Below are 20,968 nucleotides of genomic sequence, written 5' to 3'. Positions count from 1 at the left end.
GCAGGCCTACCGGGTTAATTGTGGGGCAAGAGGTATGTCCTCGCTAGTCAGTCGCTCATCTGACCCTGGCTGAGACTGCCCCAATCTTGTCCCGCAAAGCCAGGATTGTGGATCATCGTTAGAATTCCTGAATTTCATCATATTTTTGTTGTTTTCATTTGCTGCCACGTGCTCACGCTCAACTTAACAACACTAAAACACATCACACACACTGAGGAAAGACAGGCGAGCTGTCACGACAGCAGCGCCATCAGCGCCGGGTGGGTGGATGCCGAAGCTAAAGTGCATTTGAAATAACCGTTTTGGCTCGGTTATTGCAGGACGATGGTTCCGCACTCGAGTGTCCCGTCTGTTTGCCTGTGGTTTAACTCCATGTTGCAATTTTAATTTTTCGATACTGCTTGAGTGATAAAAAACCAAAGGGCAATTCACTTCTGATATTGCACCAATATGAAGCCAATATTGGAGTCGATACGATATGCAGCCAAGGAATACTGCGCGAGTATTATGCGCGTATGATATTCACGCTGATATTTGGGTAGATATGACCTCAAATACGACGAATATGGGGTTCATATCGTCAATATGGTATGCATACAATGAGAATATTATGTGCGTATGATACACGTATGCAGTATACTCGAAGAGATTAACCCCTAGTAAAAAACCATAAAAATAACATTCTACGGTGCGGGTCCGAGAATCCTTTCATTACTGTACCTGGCACGCCTCACATCTCTCGCACCACCATTGAACGCACCCTCCTTCTTTGCGCTTGCGTCATTTCGCGCTGTCACTTTTGACAGAACCTCTCTCCGCTCCGCTCTCCACGGTCATTCCGCGTCGTTCTCTCTGGCCCCGCAAGTCCGCCGAACCATCCTCCAGCAGCAACAGCAGAATCTGCAACCAGCCAGAGCCCGTTTCGCTACCAGAATCGCACGTTTGCGCTTGGCATCTTTTTTTTTGCTCTGCCTGTTTCCGTCGGTTTCGGGTCGGTCAATATTCCGCGAGCGCTCGGTCGTCGGGTCATTTGCGTTCCAGTAGTGCTTCGGTGCGGTCGCGCGCGCGGATTCTCTTGTTCCGGGATTGGTGTGTCGCGTTGTGTTGTGTGGCGGTTCCTGGCGGTCAGCGGCCAGTCTGAGCGTTTTTCTTTCCTTTCTCCGGTGCGGGAGGATACAAATTGTGCCCCTGGAAGAGAAGGAGAAGTGAAGGTGCGAAAGAAAAGGAGGAAGAAGAAGGTGCGTTGATGTTCCGGAATTTATCGGAATTTGACAGCCGGAGGAGGATTTCGAGGAGGACTGTCAAAATTTATTGTGGGGGAAAAAAGGCAGGAAGAGGAGATTTTGAACCAGCTGCTGCTTGGAATTGGATCCGGGTTCCGCCCTGATTTGTGTTCCAGGTGGGGGAGAAGGGGACTCGAAGCTCCAGCCAGAATTGATTTCAATCAGCGCTAATCAGTCTCTAACTCGCGGGTTTGTGCACGGGAGGGGAAGCAGCAACAGTAGAGCGAAAAAACAAGAAAGCGAGAGTGAAGAAGATTCCGCGGCTAGATTGGCCAAAAGTGCGGCTTCCCGTGTTTGTGGCGGAAGATTGTGAGTCATTCTTCCCTTTTGCCTTCGCGTTGGGAGCATGCAAATCGAAACAGAAATTGATTTTGTGAAGGGAAGAAGCAACAGAACGAAGAAGGAGAGAAACAAGTGAAGGGCGAAATGTGTAATTTGATACATTCCAGCAGAAGGGAAGAAGATGATGATGCTGGACCAGGATGGGCTGTCCGAAAGAAATCTCCCAAAAAAATAAGGAAGACGATATTGACAGGATGCTACTGCTGCTGGTGAAACAAAAGTCCGTAATGACATGAAGAACCCGCTGCGAAGTGAAGGGGGCAGGTGGTGGCGGTGTCAGCAATGGCAATCGATAGTAAACAGGACGAGCCTCCCTGGCGGCGCGACGGAATGTGGGATTGTGTGACCGCCCACCAACCCACAGTCAGTGTTTCATTGAAGTTCTGCGAGTGTGTGTGGGAAGAGTGAGGGGACGAGTTTTGGCTGATGTTGGGTGGGGAAGGTACCCAATTCAAGTGTGTTTGTGTGTGCATCTCGTTAAGCTTTTTTCGTTATCAAAGCTTCAGATAGAATAAAAAAAAACAACTTTTCGCAAACGGTGGGGGAGTTTTGTGCCTTTAGCTTGAATATTGCTTGAATTATCGCGAACGCTCAGATGTGCGATCAAGGCAAAGGAATTTTCCAAGAGAAGAAAAGTAAAAAATGTGTTTTTCAATTCTGGTTAGAATTTTATAAATAGCGAATTAGCACAAAGCGTGGGTTGTTTTGAAAAAGTAATCTAGAAATATTGCTTTTTTTTAAGTTTAATTTAAATGGTAACATTCATTTTTTGATTAAAAAAATGCACTGGATTATCTCGGCACTGGCTCAACCGATTTTGTATGTTTTGGTCTTATTCGATTCGACTTGGGGTTCCATAAGTCGCTATTAAAAATTATGCAGTTTAGTTAAGAGCGAGTCCACGGCATACCTCTTTGTATGGGACATAGTTTGGACCTCACCAATCTGCCTGAAATTTTCAGGGGTTGTTTGTACATATAAAACTAGCATCTGGCTAAAATATGAGCACTCTAGGTCAACGGGAAGTGGGGCAAATCGATACACAAAATGCATCTGAAATAGCCTAAAAAATGCAACTAAATGCAGGGAAAAGCATTTCAATTGGTTAAATCTAAAGGGAGTTTAAGTGACAAAATAGCACAATTTTCAAACTCAAATATAAAAGTGTTCCATCCAGATATCAACTCGATTCGACCTGCAGCTTGTAGTTAACATCTAGGACTATCATCTGAGACTGAGAACGCTTTGGGTAAGGCAGTTTAACACACGAAATACAGTCATCCCACATATTCGGAACGGTTTCCAGTTCGGCCAATGTTCAAAAAATCATAGCAAATCAATAATTGAACTTAATGATTCGCTTTTACCTTTATTTGAAAGTTTTTCTTGCGATCTTTCGAATGCTGTATCGAACATCTGCAATTTTTAACTTTTATATGAAGTTTTTGAAGAATTACTTTGACCCTTGAAATCCACAAATTCGGAACACTTTTTTCTTACGAATGTAAACAAACTTTGGATCTCTCCAGGAGTACATATTTGTAACAAAATAATGACTTCACACACTGCAACCAGTGAAACTCAAGCTAAGTGATGTTTTATCCATGGTTTGATAACTTTTTTTTTTTTTTTTTTTTTTTTTTTTTTTTCACTTGTACTGCCATCTTAAAAAGTTGGCGCGCCGAATGAGAAGTGTGATAATTTTCTGGTGCTACCGTATTGTGGTTCGAGTCGAAATCTCCATGGGACGAGCGAATCTTGGAGAGTGGCCAGACTCGCAAGCGTTATTTCCCCACCACCTGACAGTTGAGTGCTTGGAAAAGTACCAACAGACGAAAAGCACCTTCTTTTCGATTCCTTGAAAAAGGTTCTATATGAACCGAAACGTCGGAGAAGAAAGCAAACTGGTGTTTGATTTTACCAAGTGACCGAAAGCCGAAACGTAACCTAAAATAATTGTAACGGTCGTGAAAAACTACAATGAAAATATCAGTTAAATTCAGGTGTTCCACAATTGTGGGAGGCACAATAACATCCCACAATTATGAAACAGGCCATTTCGGGGCAGTGTTTTGCTGCTCTGGACAAAATAGTCTTGGAATGAAGTTTATTGTTCAAAAAGTACTACTTTTACTAGTGAAATAGCAAAATAATGTCCAAATGAGGGTTCTAAAAATAGTAAGGTCGACAGAAAAGCTACTTTTGGCATGTTATTGACAAATTATCATAAAAGTGTTCCGAATTTGTGGGATGACTGTAGACACTTTTATTCTAGTAAATCTTTTGGATGTAAATTTTTGCTCGGGGGACCCCTTAGATCCATTTTTTGGTGATAATTTTATCATATTCGTGTTCCTGAAACAATTCCACAATAGAAACATGCATTAAAATGTTTGTTTTCATCCATTTTAACACTTTAAAAAATTAAAGTTGAAAAAAAATAAGAAGCTGCATTTTTCTGGTGACATTTAGTATCCTTGGAAACGGACTTGATTTTCAATAAATGTGATTCGAAGATTTTTTCAACATAAAAATGGTTTTTCTTTAAGGTTTTGCAAATTTTTGCTCGCATGCAACAGCGACGAACCGCCCTAATTCTCCATACAAACTTTGGAGAAAAACCATTCGGCCCTGTTCAAATATTTTTGAAAAATTCAAAGTGCACGTGCATGTGTGTCGACCTCAAACTTCATGCTTCCCCGCGAGTTGAGCCTGCGCAGTAAGGTGCCAATAAAAAAAACGACATCAGGGATACCCTCTGATTCGATTGCTTAGGCAAAAATAAGTATCTGTGCGAATTTTGAGCCAAATGGATTAAGGTTGAGGGGTCGCTTTTTATCGTTGAAGTTTATATGGGGAAAATCGCACAAAATATATGCAGAAAAACATCGTTTTACTATTTTTTGACAGGTGGCGCACTCAAAATTGTCTAAGTGTAAGATTCTTGTAGAAAATTTAATTTCCTGCAACATTGTCGAAGGCTGCAAAACGATCCGAGTTGATCCCGATTGTTGGTGATTTTTAGTAAAAAGGATTTTCTTTTATACTCCCTAGGTTTCCAACAAGGCCTCAGACTGGCAAGTAATTAATAATTACTTTGATTTTTCGCTGGTAATTTGGTAATTCTTCAATTACTTAGAAATTCATGGTAATTAGAGTAATTTAAAGTAATTAATTGGTAATTAACCCTCTACAACCCAACCCCGCCTTTAGACGGGCTTCGATTTAAAATATCGCCAAAAATCAATTTTTCAACAAATTTTGGATCTTTAAAATGCATTGGAAAGAAGAACTCTAGAAAATATATAGGTTGGATGTTTGCCTTGTTTTATGTGACTTTGCCAATGTTTTAAAAATGTAATTTTTTTAGGGGTCAACTTTGGCTGTGTTTTTAACTAACATTTCCTATATTTCAAGTAAAAAGAAGTATGCAGTAACTTTTCTAGTGTCCCAGACTATGCCTCTACGATTTTTAAAAAATAAGGGTAATGGTGCCGTTTTATAGCAGAAAATGAGAAAAATAAGCAAACAATTGAAAAAGTGACTGTAAAAACATAAAAAAAATTAGATAGGCAAAATGTAATGATAGGAGGTGGTAGAATAGGCCAAATACTACCAAAAACAAACATAAACTAAACAAGATAAATGCAAATTAAAAAAAAACTAAAAATTAAACAAGAAAAACATAAAACAAGAGAAGCAAAGTTTTTCGTAGAACAAAAGTTGCTCAAAATGACCTCCTAAACACAAGAAAAATAAAAATTTTCGAAAAAAAATTTGGGCAGTAGAGGGTTAAAGTAATTTTTGAGCAATTAAAGTAATTGAGTTTTTTTAATTGTACTTCTTCAACGAAACTATTTACTTTTTATGTATAATCTATCATAACAGTGTTTTATTAATTTCAAATAAGTGTAAAACAAAAAGATTCTGTCTGCCTTATTCACCATAGTTCTCTCCTAAAACTCTCCTAAACTTTATAATTATTATGTTGTTTATCGAAGATGATTTACAACAAAAGGCCATGATATATTACCCAGTGAATAATGTTTTGTGAATCTGAAATCTATTCATTTTTATGAGGTAATTATATAAATATGTTTTTTTTTGCAAGAACTACAGCAACTAATGGTCCAAAACATCAATTTTCATGTTTTTAAAACTTTGCATGGCAATATCTCAGCAACTGAGGGTCGTATCAACAAAGTTCACAAAAGCAAAATATAGAGAATTTTCTCAGCTTTTCAAAAAATATTTTTTTCAAAAATGGCCAAACATGTGCACCTAATTAAAAAAAAATGCGACTATTTTGAAAAAAGTTACCTAAAAATGGCCTTAATTTGAAAACGGTGCACTTTATCAAAATTTCACTGAAGTATTTTTTGATTGTAAATTTGATTTTACATCGAAAAATTAAGTTGAAAAATTTTTGCGACCATTATTTCGTTTTTTTTTTAAATCAGTATTGATTAAAAAATTCATAACTCGGTCAAAGATTTTTTGCACAACCTGTAAATTTCTGAAAAGTTGCAGGCCAAGTGCGAATGATGCTGATGATACCTCTTCAGTTGACGCTCAGGCGAGGAACATCCTGGAAGGAGCGTCACTGACTACGTCCGTAGTCCTGTTAGATCATTCTTGATCAAGACAGTATAGCTCTGGTTCCTTGCAAGTGTCCTATTTTCTTACCTCCACGTTGGCTTGGTTTTCATGATGACCTAGCTGGTGGCCTGTGGAAACGGATCGTAAACCTTTGACCAAAGTCAAAGTCGAGACGGCTAAAAGAAAGGGGCGCGACAATGTGGGAAAGGGAAGTAATTTGTGATTGTAGACGGTATTGTTTTGATTCGCAGTATGTTGAGTCAACTGCTGTGGATGTACCTGAAACATCGCACAACGGGGTTTCTCTTCTCTTCATTCTCAGCTACCACCTATCTTCTGTTTATTTTGTTTCACTGATTTTCTAACGCGGCTTCTATTTACTATCCTCCATTTGATTTCGATTTTACTCATTTGATTCTCTTATTTCTCAACGCTTTTTCACTCTATTTTACCAATTGATGCTGCTGTAACATACTTTCTGCTTTCCCTTAATTTGGCAGCGATGTCAATTTTGTTATCATCTGCCTTTTCTTTATTTATCTATTTGAATAATTTTTCATTTGCCCTATAAATTGCCCTCAATACAATCTAAGCTTGTTTGTTACCTCTATTTATTAATTATTGTTAATTTATTTATCTACTTCATAAATTACTATCTTTCTTTTACTATTGATTCTTCAAATAGTATATTTCTTTCACTGTCCATTGTTTTCAATCTTCACCCTTTTCTTCAAACAAATGAGGTTCGAGCCCTTACTCAATTTTTGGAGTGATCAAAGAATTAACACAAATATTACTATTGTACTTTTGAAAAACTTTTATAAAATGCTTAGGACCAAAAGTTGTAACAAAACACCGCGACAAAAGAAATAGCAACATAAAAACACGACTCAACACTAGGAAAGATTTCAGGAGAAAACAACACACAGTAAATAACAATAAGTTTTTGAATTCAAACTAAAAAAAAAAACAGTTTTTGCTTTAATGAAAGTTGATAGGCACACTATAAATGGTTAGGCGCTTATACTTACATCAAACCCTACGTAATGTACCACCCCCGGCCGAGTTAAAATGCGTAACCGGAAAAGAAGGTGTGCATGCCTGGCACGAACACTCAAAGCGTGTTCTAGCGTGCTGCTCGTACTGACTCAGAGCAAGGGTGAGATGTAGGTGTAAGGGCAGTGCGTGTTCGTCGGGAACCTAGTGCATAAGATCGGTCAAGGCCCGTTCTTACACCGAAAATTGCGAATTGCGAATTGCGAACCTGTAAATTTCTGAAAAGTTGGCATTTGATGTCCCCTAAAACATATTAGAAAATAGAAGAAATTAAAATAGTGTTTTTTTGTAAATCAAGTTTTAGTTACAAGAAATATAATAAAAAATCACCAAAAAAAAATTTTATCGTGTATCATTTTTTTTCAGTGTGATCCATATCCATACCTACAACTTTACCCAAGACACCAAATCGATCAAAAAATTCCTTCAAAAGATACAGATTTTTGAATTTTCATACATCATTTTTGTATGGACAGCTGCCAAATTTGCATGGAAAATTATATGGACAAACTTATGATGCAAAATGGCTTCTTTGGGCATACCGAAGGCTCCAAAAAAGTTTCAGTCGGATTAAAAAAATACAAAAATTAAAATTAAAAAAAAAAAGACCGATTTCGTAGAGAATAGCTCACCTATATATTTGTCGGAGTTTCATCATGTTGTAAGAAAGGCTCTATTTCACCACTGGTTATATTAAATCGTTTTTTTTACTGTCGGCTTGCGTAACGAAGATAATAAGTAAACTTAGAGCTTTGAAAATTTGGATTGTTTTTAGTTAGAATGTTTACTTTCGAGAAAAAAAATACCAAAAAATATTTGTGGCATTGTGGTTCCAAGGAAAAATAAAAAAGTTAAATAAACAAGTGTTTTAAAATGTATTTTACACCTGTCCAGCTGTTTTGAAATCATTAATTTAAAAAATGCCTATGTACTGACGAACATTTTGTCATTTCGTTTTTGCGTACAGCACATTTTAATTTCATAAAAAAGTTCAAAATATGTTTAAACGAGCCTAAACATGCTAAATATGATTATCAATGCAGAAAAAGGCATTTTAGATTGTTAAAATTTTGATGCTTAAAAAAAATGTCCTCTGTTTTCGGACCAAAGGAAATTGACATAAGGGAATTGACATAAGGGAATTGACATACACATAGAAAAATATTTGCAACGGCCTTTATGCACTAGAAAAACAATCCAGAGATTGTTGGCTCAAATCAAGAATCTACGAGGTTTCAGGTGTTTTCTAAGTTTTAATTAAGTTTTCTGAGAAATGTCTGCTCCATTCTACTTATCAAATTTGCAAAACCGCTTTATTCATAGGTCATAAAATTGATAAAACTCTTATCTTCAAACGCTCCACACTCCTCGAAATCCTCCCAAATGAGCTGATAGCAACAGTGCATTTCGATAAAGAATCATTTTTAAAGTTTCCATAACATAAGATAACACTTTCTTTTGCAGCCAATTTCAGCTGTTCGGCCAGTGTGTTGGTGTTCCAGTGATAAATCAAGCCGGCGAATACAACGGAAAGCAAAAAAAAAAAAAACAGTAAAACGTAAACAAACGCCGCGAAATCGCCGCGTCCGAGTGTGTTGGTGTTGTTGAGTGTTGTTGTTCAAATTCGCGCACGTAGAGTGAGATAGGCAACAAGTGCTACAACAAAAAAAAAGTTGATTTGTTTTGCGCGATAGTGCTAGGGAGAGTGTAAAAAAAGAAGAAAAGTAAAAAACAAGCAACTTCAAGATGGCAGAAGCGGCCGGTCCAACCAACAATCCAGCAGCGCAGGCAGCCCCAGCGGGAGCGGCCGCCGGTGGCACCGGCAACGGGGTGACCAATGCCAACCCGAACGCCGAGGTCATCCGGGGCCAGCTGTTTGAGGTCGGGCCGCGGTACGTCCAGCTGGCCTACATTGGCGAGGGCGCCTACGGGATGGTTGTGTGAGTAGATTTTTTGATTGTTTTATATTTTGGTGCAGGAATCATCAAATGATAATTTTTCCTTTCATTCATTTTAACAGAAAAAAAATCATGGTAATATTACATCTGGGAAGGGGTCTGACATCTTTTATGTCAGAAAAAAGGTGTAATTTTACCTCTGGAAATGTGTAAATTTACCACTTTTCTGGTGTAATACCACTTTTTCCGTCTAAATTGAGGTAAAATTACATCATAAAAGAGGTAATGTTCAACCTTCCAAAATTACAGCTTCCAAATTTACATTATTTTTTACTGTGTGCAACATTGCTTGAATTCTACCTTCTCGTGAAAAAAGCTCTAATTACACCAACATTGCTAGGAAAAGCTCATCGGAATCTGCCTCATCAGTGAGGATTAAGTTCACCATTGCTCGTTTTACCTCAACCCCCTTTACTTTAATTGGAGTTAAATTTCACCTTAGCTACGAGGAGGAGTCACCTTCCATGTCATCTCCGAATTTGACCTCCGATGCTAGAAATCATTCGAAACCCAAGAAGATCTGATTAACTTGCCACCGTCCTCAAATAACTTTCTCAAAATTTGAAAGCATTGTAAAAAAACGCGAATCATTAAGCGTCACGCCAAATTCCCATTCGACGTAATTTCAACAATGCTCGGATTGTCATTCCTGGGTTATTAATTTTCTTTGTGACAATTTGTTTTCTTTCTGTTTTTGGGTAAAAAACCTGAACCTTTTGCCGGAGGGAGTGGCACCGAAAAAAGTTTGACGAGAAGAATGGCAGCTACCGCGCGACTTGAGTGGAATGTTTTATGTTCCGATTTCGGAGAAATATTATTTCATGCTGTCGAAGATTCCAGGAAGAAAAATCAGCGAGCATTTTCCGAACGCGAACCACCGAATCACAGTGAGGATGTGTTTTTTTTGTGTTGAAAGCTTTGCAATTGCTTGGAAAAGTTCCTTGAATCGGGCTTGAAATTATTATTTTAATTACCAAGCTTTTGTTGCACAATTTTTGTAATCAAAATTGAAAATATAAAAATATAAATAAATCCTTAAACAATAAAAATCCTTCATCCTGACCGTAATCGATTTTTCTTCCAACGTTAGCCGGGCAAATCGTCACCGGGCAGATAGAACTAGCCACAAAGAGCTTAATCCTGGCCACTAATTTTCCCACTCTTTTTCCCTCTTTCACTTTTCTTCGACGATTTATCGCGGTAGCGGTGGAATCACCGTTGATGCGCCTGGAAAAGTGAGAAAACTAGGTCAAACTTGGCGTCACCGCAACATGGTTGGCGGTTGTTTTGTAACTTCTTCTATGTGTGGAATGATTCATTGTGTTGCTCAAGTCGGAAAAGTTTGATACATACTTTCATATTATGTTGGCACATAATTTTGGAAGATTTTCTTACTTATTTTTTAGTATATAAAACAAATATAACAATGCTTAAAAATATTAAAAGTTCATTCATAAATTTTAATTATTTTCATTTAATTGTGTAGAAAGTGATTTGATTCCCAAGATATGTCTATTTCCGGAAATTCCTAGTACACGTCTTAAACTTTGTCCATTCATTCCCTATGTAAAAGTCAATGGAATCAATTTTTCATCATGAATTTTTCTATAGTCTCCATATATTTTTATGAGCTTGTCATACAAAATAGGCATTTAATTCTGTATCTTGAGAAGGGATTTTCAAATCGATTTGATGTCTTCTTAAAAGCTGTAGACGGAAGCAAATATACGGGAAAAATTCCGACCTTTTTTAACCCTCTACTGCCCATTTTTTTTCGAAATTTTGTATTTTTCCCGCGTTCAGGAGGTCATAGAGGGTGACGAGTGGGAATTTCCCGGAAATCGAGCATTATTGGACCTCTTGATTCCCGGGAAATTCGGTCGAGACTCCCGGGAAATTTTATACTTATAAATATCGATTTTGCTTTATAAACAAATCAGAAAATTATTTGAAAAACTCTAAATTGAAATTCAATGTTCGATGTCCAAGTTAGAATAAACCAATGCTTCTCTGATCTTCTTATTCAGAAAGTTTTAACTTGTCAAAATACCAAAAAATATAATTTAGAGAAGCCAAAAAAATTGTACCTCAATTTATCTTGAAGTATACTTAGCAGTTGCATCTCAGAAATGAATTCGAAAGTTTTTTTTTTGATTATTTTTATTTATTTTTTTTTCTTTTTTTCAAAATAAGTTTAATTTCCATATCTTCTCTTGAGCCCTAAGAGTAATTTCGCTGTATCAAGGTAATTTCCTTTGTTGATGTCAATAAGTCATTTTGTGTTTCACGTCAACCTCAATATTCAATTATATTTTGGAAAAAACACTCTGTAAATTGTTATAAAGTTAAGGTCCACCAATTGTGAATATTCGGATTTTCCTGATTACTGTAAATATTGCTTCAATGAATATTTACAGTAGAACTTAAAAGGAAAAAAAACAAGTTTAAATTGTTGTTTGAGTCATTGCAAATATCCCGATACTGGAAAAAAATATATATCAGCTATTTTTTTTACTTCACAAAAATTAATAAGAAATTCATGCAACAAGCTTGTGAAACTTTTGAAAAATCACTCAGTGCGAATAAAGATTCGTTAACACTTAAACTACAATTTTGAGTCCCAAAAAGCACAAGAAACGGTCTTGTATTTGCTGATTCAGAAGTAAAAATCAAAAGGTAGATAAAGAGGATACTGTAAACCGGGGTGACTTTGATAGGATTTCAATTTGTTTTTGGAATATTTTCCAACAGGTAAGGGTTTTCTCAAGATTATTATTTTTTAAACATGTCTGGGGTAGGCCACACGTTGTACGTTAAATGTTCCATCACTAAAGAAGCTAATATAGTTTCCAAGAAAAAAAAATCAATGTTTATAATTAGTAAACTAAGTATATAAGCTTTTTAACAAAATACATATAAATTTTAGGTAAAATTGTAAAAAGTCGGAATTTCGCCTGAAATTTATTAAAACTAGTTTTGTTTATAAAATTATCGATTTATATTGCATTTTATACTGATCACAAGTTTTCTCATTTGACATGAAATTTGTTCAAGTGAAATTGCCTATGAATTTTAAGATTTTTTCAAATTGTGTTTCAAAAACACATACATGACTTATTTAACCTTCTCCTGGTGAAAATTTGTCAAAAGAATCCGAAAATGCATTCCGTTTTCCGATGAAAAAATCATGACACTTTGAGAAGTTTAAAATAATGACTTTCATCAATATTGTCTTAACTATAGTTAACTAACTTTATAAACTTTTCAACATTTTATGAAAAGTTCTTTTTAAGGTACTTTGAACACTTCTCTACCACGGTCAGTATGATTCTTAACCATTCTGTACGTATTTTAATTGTACTCTTAATTTTGCGGAAAAATCGCAAACCTATCAAAGTCCGGCTATCAAAGTACTGGTACTGAAGTTAACATTGCATATAATAAATATGAATTAAAAGTCACTTAATTGATTGAAAAGAAACAATATTATTACATTTCCTTTTAAATTATTGCCAGAAAAAAACTCCCGGGTCCCGGAAATTCCCGGGAAATGACCAAATTCAACTCTCGATTCCCGGGAAATTGAAAATCTCGAGAATCGTCACCCTCTAGGAGGTCATTTTGAGCAACTTTTGTTCTACGAAAAACTTTACTTCTCTTGTTTTATGTTTTTCTTGTTTCATTTTTAGTATTTTAATATGCATATATCTTGGTTAGTTTATGTATGTTTTTGGTAGGTTTTGGCCTATTCTACCACCTCCTATCATTACATTTCGCCTTTCTATTTTTCAGGTTTTTAAAGTCACCTTTTCAATGTTTGCATGTTTTCACATTTTCTGCTCTAGCATGGCACCATTAAAATTAAAATTGTAAAAAAAATCGAATAGGCATAGTCTGGGACACTACAAAAATTATTGCATACTACGTTTTACTTACAATATAGGAAATGTTTGTAAAAAACACAGCCAAAGTTGACCCCTAAAAAAAATACATTTATACAAACATTGGCAAAGTCACATAAAACAAGTCAAACATCCAGCCCTAAAATTTTCTAAAATTTAAAGAGTTCTTCTATCTAATGCTTTTTGAACATCACAAATTGGATGGAAAATGGTTTTTTGGCGATTTTGTAGGTCGAAGGCCGTCTAAAGGCGGGGTTGGTTGGGTTGTAGAGGGTTAAGACCATTTATCAATTGATGTTACATTTGGGTGACAAAAACTTTAAATAAAATTTGTACCAGCCTTACTCCTTTTCAATTGCATAATTTAAGAAATAAAATCCAGTCTACCATTTTCAAGGAGCTGGAAAAAGTTTTTTTGAACATTGCCTGTGTCTAAAAATTTAAAAATTTTGTAATTTTTATCGTATCGCTTAATCTTTGAAAAATTTATATTTTTTCTATCATTGAAAAAAAAATTCAATTTTTTTCTATTTTTTATCACACTATACCTCATAAAAAAATAAAGTTAAGATTTGTTTTTGCCGTAAAAATACTACAGGGATTTAAAAAAAAATATCTGGTGTACTTTTTTAAAAGGTTCTATGAGCAATTCTCTGTGAAATCGGCCGATTTCGACTATTTAATTTTAAAGAAGCCATTTTGTGTCACTGGTTCACCCATACAAATCTCCATACAATTTTTTCAAGGAATTTTTTATTGATTTGGTGTCTTCGGCAAAGTTGTAGGTATTGATAAGGACTATTCAGAAACCCAGAGAAAAAATTGAGATTTTTTAATCAAAACCGTTGCAAATATTTTTCATAGTTTATGTCCCTCCCCCCCTCCTTCAAAATCGGTTCGTAAAACCCCCTCGACCCCGGCCAGAGTCGAGGAACATAAACTTTGAAAAATATTTGCAACGGCCTTACTTTTTTCCACAAAAATCATTTTTTTCAAAATCCGTATTTTTATTTTTTATATGTTTTAGGGTTCAAGACACCGCATTTTTTAAGTTTTTTCACGGTGTTCAAAATCACGTTATAATGAAAAAATTGCGATCCCAGATATTGGTGTCTATCAATTCCTTACACCATAACACACCTCTGAGTAAAAAATGAAAACATTCGCTGGTATAGTTTCCGAGACACAGCCCTTTTAAGATGTTACGTTCGATTTTCATTTCGGGATAACGATGAATTTTGCTTCATATGACTGTCAAGTATCTCTGGGCCTAGTTTCAGAAGGTTTGCTGATGTAGTTCTCGAGATACAGCCATTTTAAAATGTTATTTCTGACTTTTTCTTAGAAAATCTATAAAATCATTACAATTCCATTCATATTGTTACGATACCGAGTAATGCGAGGTGTGAACCGTAACAAGTAACTTTTATTAAATCAAGTAATAATTATAAATAATTAACACTGATTGCACTTCTTCAGCCGGCGCGGGTGCAAGAGAGAATGGAAGACTCTGCACGGCTGATAGATGTTGATGCTGTCACGAAGACAGTTCGCAGTCGGGTGCGAATAGGGTCGCATCCCAACACCTCCCCCTTTCTAGAAGTCGTGCAGCTTGCAGTAGACAGGTGTGAACCGCAATCTCGACGAGCGTCGCAGGTGTGGTGCTTCAGGATGAACTCTACCCGCGGAGAATCTTGATGGGCGCTCCGGGCTTGATGGCTGGAACTGTTGACGTAGCTCGTTCAATCCTTCAGGTTCAGCTGGCTTCAAATTCCGAGCGCCCAGCAGAATGTCAAGAGAAAGTTTCTGCTCTGCTCGACTCAATACTCCTTCACAGTCGTCATTATGTTGCCACAGCTGATCGCTGAATAAACAGATGATACGATGTCGTTCCGGGAGTCCAACACGTTGCAAGAGCGGTCCTGGATCCCAAACCCAAGCAGCGTACCGAAGAACCTTGAAGATGTTGAAATCCTTGGTACTGTTCTGCTGGTTGAGCTGAACGTCCAGCGCTAGCATTGTTGTTGTTGTTGTTCTCCACGTTGGAGAATTGGTTGTCGCCCGGAGGGCCTTTCCCCCCGATGATGTTGCTTCGAATGTCTGCTGGCCTGTGGGCGCAAAACACTCTGCGGACTCGTCCGACTTGAGACCGCCGCGGACGAATCTGTGAACAGATCGACCGACTTGCACGTGCCCGTAGAGGTGATGTTTACTTCTACCTGGACACGATCGCTGTGTTTGATCGCGGCGCTGCTCCTGCACCTGATTGACGACCAAGATGTCATCGATTTGACTGACGCCGCAGACCTTGTTGTTTACCATCAGATGAGATGCATCCGGTGTGAATGTTTCCGGAGTGCGAGTGAGGATAGCAAACGATGAACGATGTGGTCGATGCGGATCGATGACTGACAGGTCGGTGCGTTCGGACAGCGCGCCCTCCGCTGGTATGATGACGTCATCCAGTGAAGACAGCGACTGTTTGTTGAAACTATCTTTGGCGGCCGGCTGGGTTGCTGTTTGGCCGGAAGACAGGTGTAATTGTTCCTGCTCCAGCTCACCTGTGCGCACGATCGCTTGTGATCGTGGCAGCCGGGTCTCCGCCACTTCGTGCGAGTTACCTTCGGTGTGGTCCACGTGTGTGTGGTGAGAGTTGGTGCTGCAGGGCTCGCGGCTGCGGGCGAACAGATCTCCCGAAGGCGTTTGAGCCTCCAGCTGGGACGCTGCCGTGTGTGCGTCCAGCTCGTCGAGTTCCTTCGTCGGCTGCTGCTGCTGACACAGGCTCTGTTGCAGAAGCTGCTGAACTGCCAGGTCATCCATCGCGCACCTAACCTCACTTTGGTGTAGTGAGCCAGCACTCGGTGAAGTTGCGAAAACGACCACGGACGGAGCCGACTCCGTAATCCTCGTCGCCAATTTGTTACGATACCGAGTAATGCGAGGTGTTAACCGTAACAAGTAACTTTTATTAAATCAAGTAATAATTATAAATAATTAACACTGATTGCACTTCTTCAGCCGGCGCGGGTGCAAGAGAGAATGGAAGACTCTGCACGGCTGATAGATGTTGATGCTGTCACGAAGACAGTTCGCAGTCGGGTGCGAATAGGGTCGCATCCCAACACATATTACTGTCAATTATCTCTGAGCCAAGTTTAAGATGGTTTGCTGATGTAGTTTTTGAGATACAGCCGCATTAAGATGCTATTTCCGACTTTTTCACGCCGATTATATAGATTTTCCTAGAAAAAGTCGGAAATAATATTCTAAAATGGCTGTGTCTCAAAAACTACATCAGCTAACCATCTTAAACTTGGCCCAGAGATACTTGACAGTCATATGAAGTAAAATCCATCATTATCTCGAAATGCATATTATTTAAAGTGCTGATATTGTATTGATTTTATAGATTTCTTGGAAAATCGGAAATAACATTTCAAATGGGTGTATCTCAGGGACTACATCAGCAAGTCTTCTGAAACTTGACCCAGAGATACTTGACAGTCATATGAAGCAAAATTCATCATTATCTCGAAATGCATATTCTATCAAGTACTGAAATTGTATAGATTGTTTGGGTTTCTTATTGAAAATCGGATGTAACATCTTAAAAGGGTTGTATCTCGATAAGTACATCAGCGAATGTTTTCAATTTTTGCTCAGGGGTGCGTTATGGTGTTAGGAATCGATAGATACCAAAATCTCGGATTACATTTTGTCCATATAACGGTATTTTGAGCACAGAGTATTTAGAAGTATGGACCAAAACTTTGTCGACGAGTTATGATTTTTTTAAATAGTGATTATTTTTGAAAATTTAAATCCTGTGCTTAAAATTTTTTAACCTCATTTTTTATGTAAAATGAAATTTGCAACCGAAAAGTACTTCTCAAAAACCGGATTTTTTCGGACAAATTTAACTTTTAAAAATTCGATTTTATATAAAAATGAAGTCAAAAAATGTTAAGTACAACATTTCAATGTTTTACAGAAATCACTAGTTAAAAAAAATTAGGACTCGTCGGAAAAAAAATTGTTCCATACTTCTGAATGGCTTTAAAGATGCGGGGTTTTGTCTCCTAAAACATATTTAAAAAATTAAAAAAATACGGATTTTTTGAAATTTCGACTTAGTTTGTGATAGCTGACAGAACACTCTAATCGTCTTCACCACGACAACATGATTTTTACATTCTACTTTCGTTCGTTTCACACACAAAGGAATGAGTGCTACGCAAAGTCACTCACACAATCATTGACTTCCTTTCAGGAGAAAATCGCTTAGAGAGCGGTCGTTTGACATTCTATAAAGGAGAAAAGCTCGGAACTTAACCTCAAAGGTAAACAACCGAATGAACTTTTTTGACAGGTGTCAGTTCCGAGACTTAGCATTTAAAATTATTATTTTGTTCCGGTTGTTCCGTTTCGCATGGACACAAACACGACCAGGAAAACGGCAAGGACACGGCCACGGGAATGGCCAGGAACAGGCACCTACACGGCCAGGTTCACGAAAACGGCCAGAAGCACGGGCACGAACACGGGCAGGAGTCCGGACAAAGACACGGCCTAGAGCACGGCCACGGAAACGACCAGGAACAGGCAACTACGTGGTCAGGTGCACGTACACGAACACGGCCAGAAGCACGGCCAAGCACACGGACACTTATACGAAAAAAAACCCGGGTTATGACGTTTCGCGCAATCGGAAGCAAATTCTAATTCAAAAAAATGTTAAGTCCCGATTTGACACCTGTCAAACCACTCAAATGGCACTCACAAAATGAATACTGAGTTCTTTGAGTTCATTTGCTACGTCACAGTTTTCTTGCCTATCGGGAGAAAATCGTGACGTCAGAAATGAACTCAAATCACTCAAAGTTCATTTTATGAGTTACTTTAACATTTTGGCCTAGTTTGACAGCTACATTGTCCCCAGTTTTCTGTGGGAGAGAAAAGGAGGCGAATACTTTATGAAAATCATACATGTCAAAATTCCTAGCAATCATATGATTTCTGTCACCACGCAGCATACACTAGGAAGAGAGAGGCAAAAGCAAGAGAAAGAGAAAGAGCACGTTGTCTCGTTCGGGCGGCTGCTTGAGTGGTGCTCATTTTTCGTTCGTTTCGTCTTCGTGTTCATCGACCGTCGCCAAGCAATGACGGTCATGATAGGCGTTGTGTGTCAGCGATCAAATATCGTTTTTGGGAAATGGTCGCTGACAGAAAGTTCTATCGAATATCGAGCAGTCCCGTTCAGTGATAGATCCCTTTTCAAGCATTGGTTAGGACGAAAATTATTTTTGATTTGTACTTAGCCGTGTATTTGAATTTATGAAAACCAAACAGTAACAATACGTTGCTCAATTTGAACCCTCAATTTAAGATGAATACATATCTTGAAAACAAATTTTGGTAGTTGAAAGATAGAAGCTTTCCGTTTAAAGAATCAAAATTGCAATAATAAATTGCTCGTTAACAACCTAACTTTACCTTGTCCAACCACTTATCAAGATTGTGTGTCATCAATTCTTCTTTTCTTACGTGAAGTGTACTGTACACATACACATTATTTTCTTATCGCACCTACTTTAACTCCCGAAAGCCTAGAGGGAATTAGTGTATCCAGGCATCGCTAATTCAATATTGTTGTTCACACTCGGATGAGTTCATACGAAAAGCGGGCAAGACACTTGTTTCTGTTGTTGTCATTGAACTGAAATAAGAGTATTGACACGTTTGTTGGATGGTTCTGTGCACTTCATGCTAGACCGTTCTTTGGTGGTGATTTGAACTGATTAATTTCACTATATTTTCAATTTTTACTGAAAATTGATATTATTTCTTTGTATTTTTTTTACAAATCTTTCTAGATTAATTTAAAAAAAACCAAAATCACCTCAAATGTCAGTGGAACCTTTTTCACACAAGGACGACGTCGACCATCTTCCGTTGATGTGTTTATGTCAGCTGGGACGTGCCTTCGGACCAGTGCAGTAGATTCACTCGCATTTTTTTTGTTTTATGTTTGTGGGTGAACACTCTAAGCGCGAAAATTAAGAGTCCACTGGGAACCAACAACTCGTTCATGATGTGTGTGCGCTGTGTGCTGAAAAGGGAAATAAAACCCCGGACATGTGTGTGTGTGTGTGTGGCACCATATGGACACGTTTGCAGTTCCTTTTTTGTGGATCCTGGAAGTTTTACTTATTGAGATGTATGAGGTGTCGTGGGGTGCCTTTTTTCCTACTAATGCTGCTGCTGCTGGTTTAAGGACATTTTTTCCGTTGACAGAAGCAGAATCACGAAGGATGTGTCACGTAGTTCTCGGAATTGGAGGGAGAGAGAGACCTCTAAGCCATAAATTGGGGTCCCAGCGCTGAAATATAACCTGCAATCAATTAAAACGCACGCTGCGTTTGGGGATTTTGCAGAAGATTACTCTTTTCCTTGAAGAATTTATTGAAATCATAAGATTGCTCACATTTTCGTAAAATTTGAAAAAAATCTCTGCATTTGAAAGATCCTTTAAAGCATTTCAAAAAGGGCCATAGAGATCTCGAAATGGTTTTACTTTATATTATAACCTTTGCAGTATTTTAAAAATCTCATATTTGATAAACCTTTATATCATTTTGTAACAGAGCAACTCTCTACGAAATCGGCCGATTTCGACCATTTTTATTTTTTGTATTTTTTTATTTGACTCAAACTTTGTGGGGGCCTTCCCTATGACCAAATAGGCTATTTTGTGTCATTGGTTCACCCATACAAGTCTCCATACAATTTTGGCAGCTGTCCATACAAAAATGGTATGTAAATATTCAAACAGCTGTAACTTTTGAGTGAATTTTCTTATCAATTTGGTGTCTTCGGCAAAGTTGTAGGTATTGTTGAGGACTATTGAGAAAAAAATAGGTACACGGAAAAAAAAATTTGAGGATTTTTGTATCAACTTTTTTTTCACTAAAACTCAATTTCCCAAAATACGTATTTTTTGATTTTCGAGATTTTTTGATATGTTTTAGGGGACAAAAATCCGCAACTTTTGAGCCATAGAGAAACATGGTCAAAAAATCTGCCGCCGAGTTATGAATTTTTGAAAAAATAGTGATTTTTGGAAAAAATCGAAGTTTCATGCAAAAACAAGTTTGACATTATTTTTTAATGCAAGATTGAATTTACAATCGAAAAGTACTTTACATATTTTTTGATAAAGGGCTTTGTTTTCTAGATATAGCCACCGAAAGTTTGATTTTAGCGAAATATTTGCAGTTTTTCAATTTTATAAAATAGTGGCCATGAGTGACCATTTCTAAAAATATATTTTTTGAAAAGTTCAGAAAATTTGCTATAAAATTGTCTAAGAGACATTAAAGATTGGACCTCTGGTTGCTGAGATACAGCGGCTTAAAGAAAAAGAAACACGAAAATTGAAGTTTTCTAAGTCTCACCCAAACAGCCCACCATTTTCTAATGACGATATCTCAACAACTAATGGTCCGATTTTCAATGTTAATATATGAAACATTCGTGAAATTTTCCGATCTTTTCGAAAAAAAATATAATGAAAATTTTTAAATCAAGACTAGCATTCTAAATGGGCGTAATATTCAATGTTTGGCCCTTTGGTAACCACTCATATTACCCATTTTTGGTAAAAAGTGAGGAAGGCATCAACCACATAGGTGGATTAGGTTAGTTTTTTTTTATGTAGCTATTTTTTCTGTAAAGCCGTTAAACTTGCTTTGTAAGCGTGCCAGGCAGCATTGTTTGGTCGCCATTTAGCAATTTCAGCCCAAAAAGGTTTTTTGTACTTTTTTACTCG

General features: G+C 37.4%; 1 protein-coding gene across 1 annotated transcript in view; it reads left to right on the top strand.

The window, feature by feature from the left end:
* The first annotated feature begins 826 nt into the window (after positions 1–826).
* The window catches only part of LOC120415489 (mitogen-activated protein kinase 1), a 147,678-nt gene continuing 127,536 nt past the window's right edge, over positions 827–20,968 (top strand). Inside the window, exons 1-2 of the mRNA XM_039577056.2 lie at positions 827–1,238; positions 8,745–9,220. Of these exons, the coding sequence (XP_039432990.1) occupies positions 9,027–9,220 (194 nt within the window). The 5' untranslated portion in view covers positions 827–1,238; positions 8,745–9,026. The remainder of the gene's footprint in view (positions 1,239–8,744; positions 9,221–20,968) is intronic.

The sequence above is a fragment of the Culex pipiens genome, chromosome 2, assembly GCF_016801865.2.
Source record: "Culex pipiens pallens isolate TS chromosome 2, TS_CPP_V2, whole genome shotgun sequence".
Classification (NCBI taxonomy): domain Eukaryota; kingdom Metazoa; phylum Arthropoda; class Insecta; order Diptera; family Culicidae; genus Culex; species Culex pipiens.
Note: the sequence above shows the minus strand (reverse complement) of the source record. Positions and strands in the feature narration are given on the sequence as shown.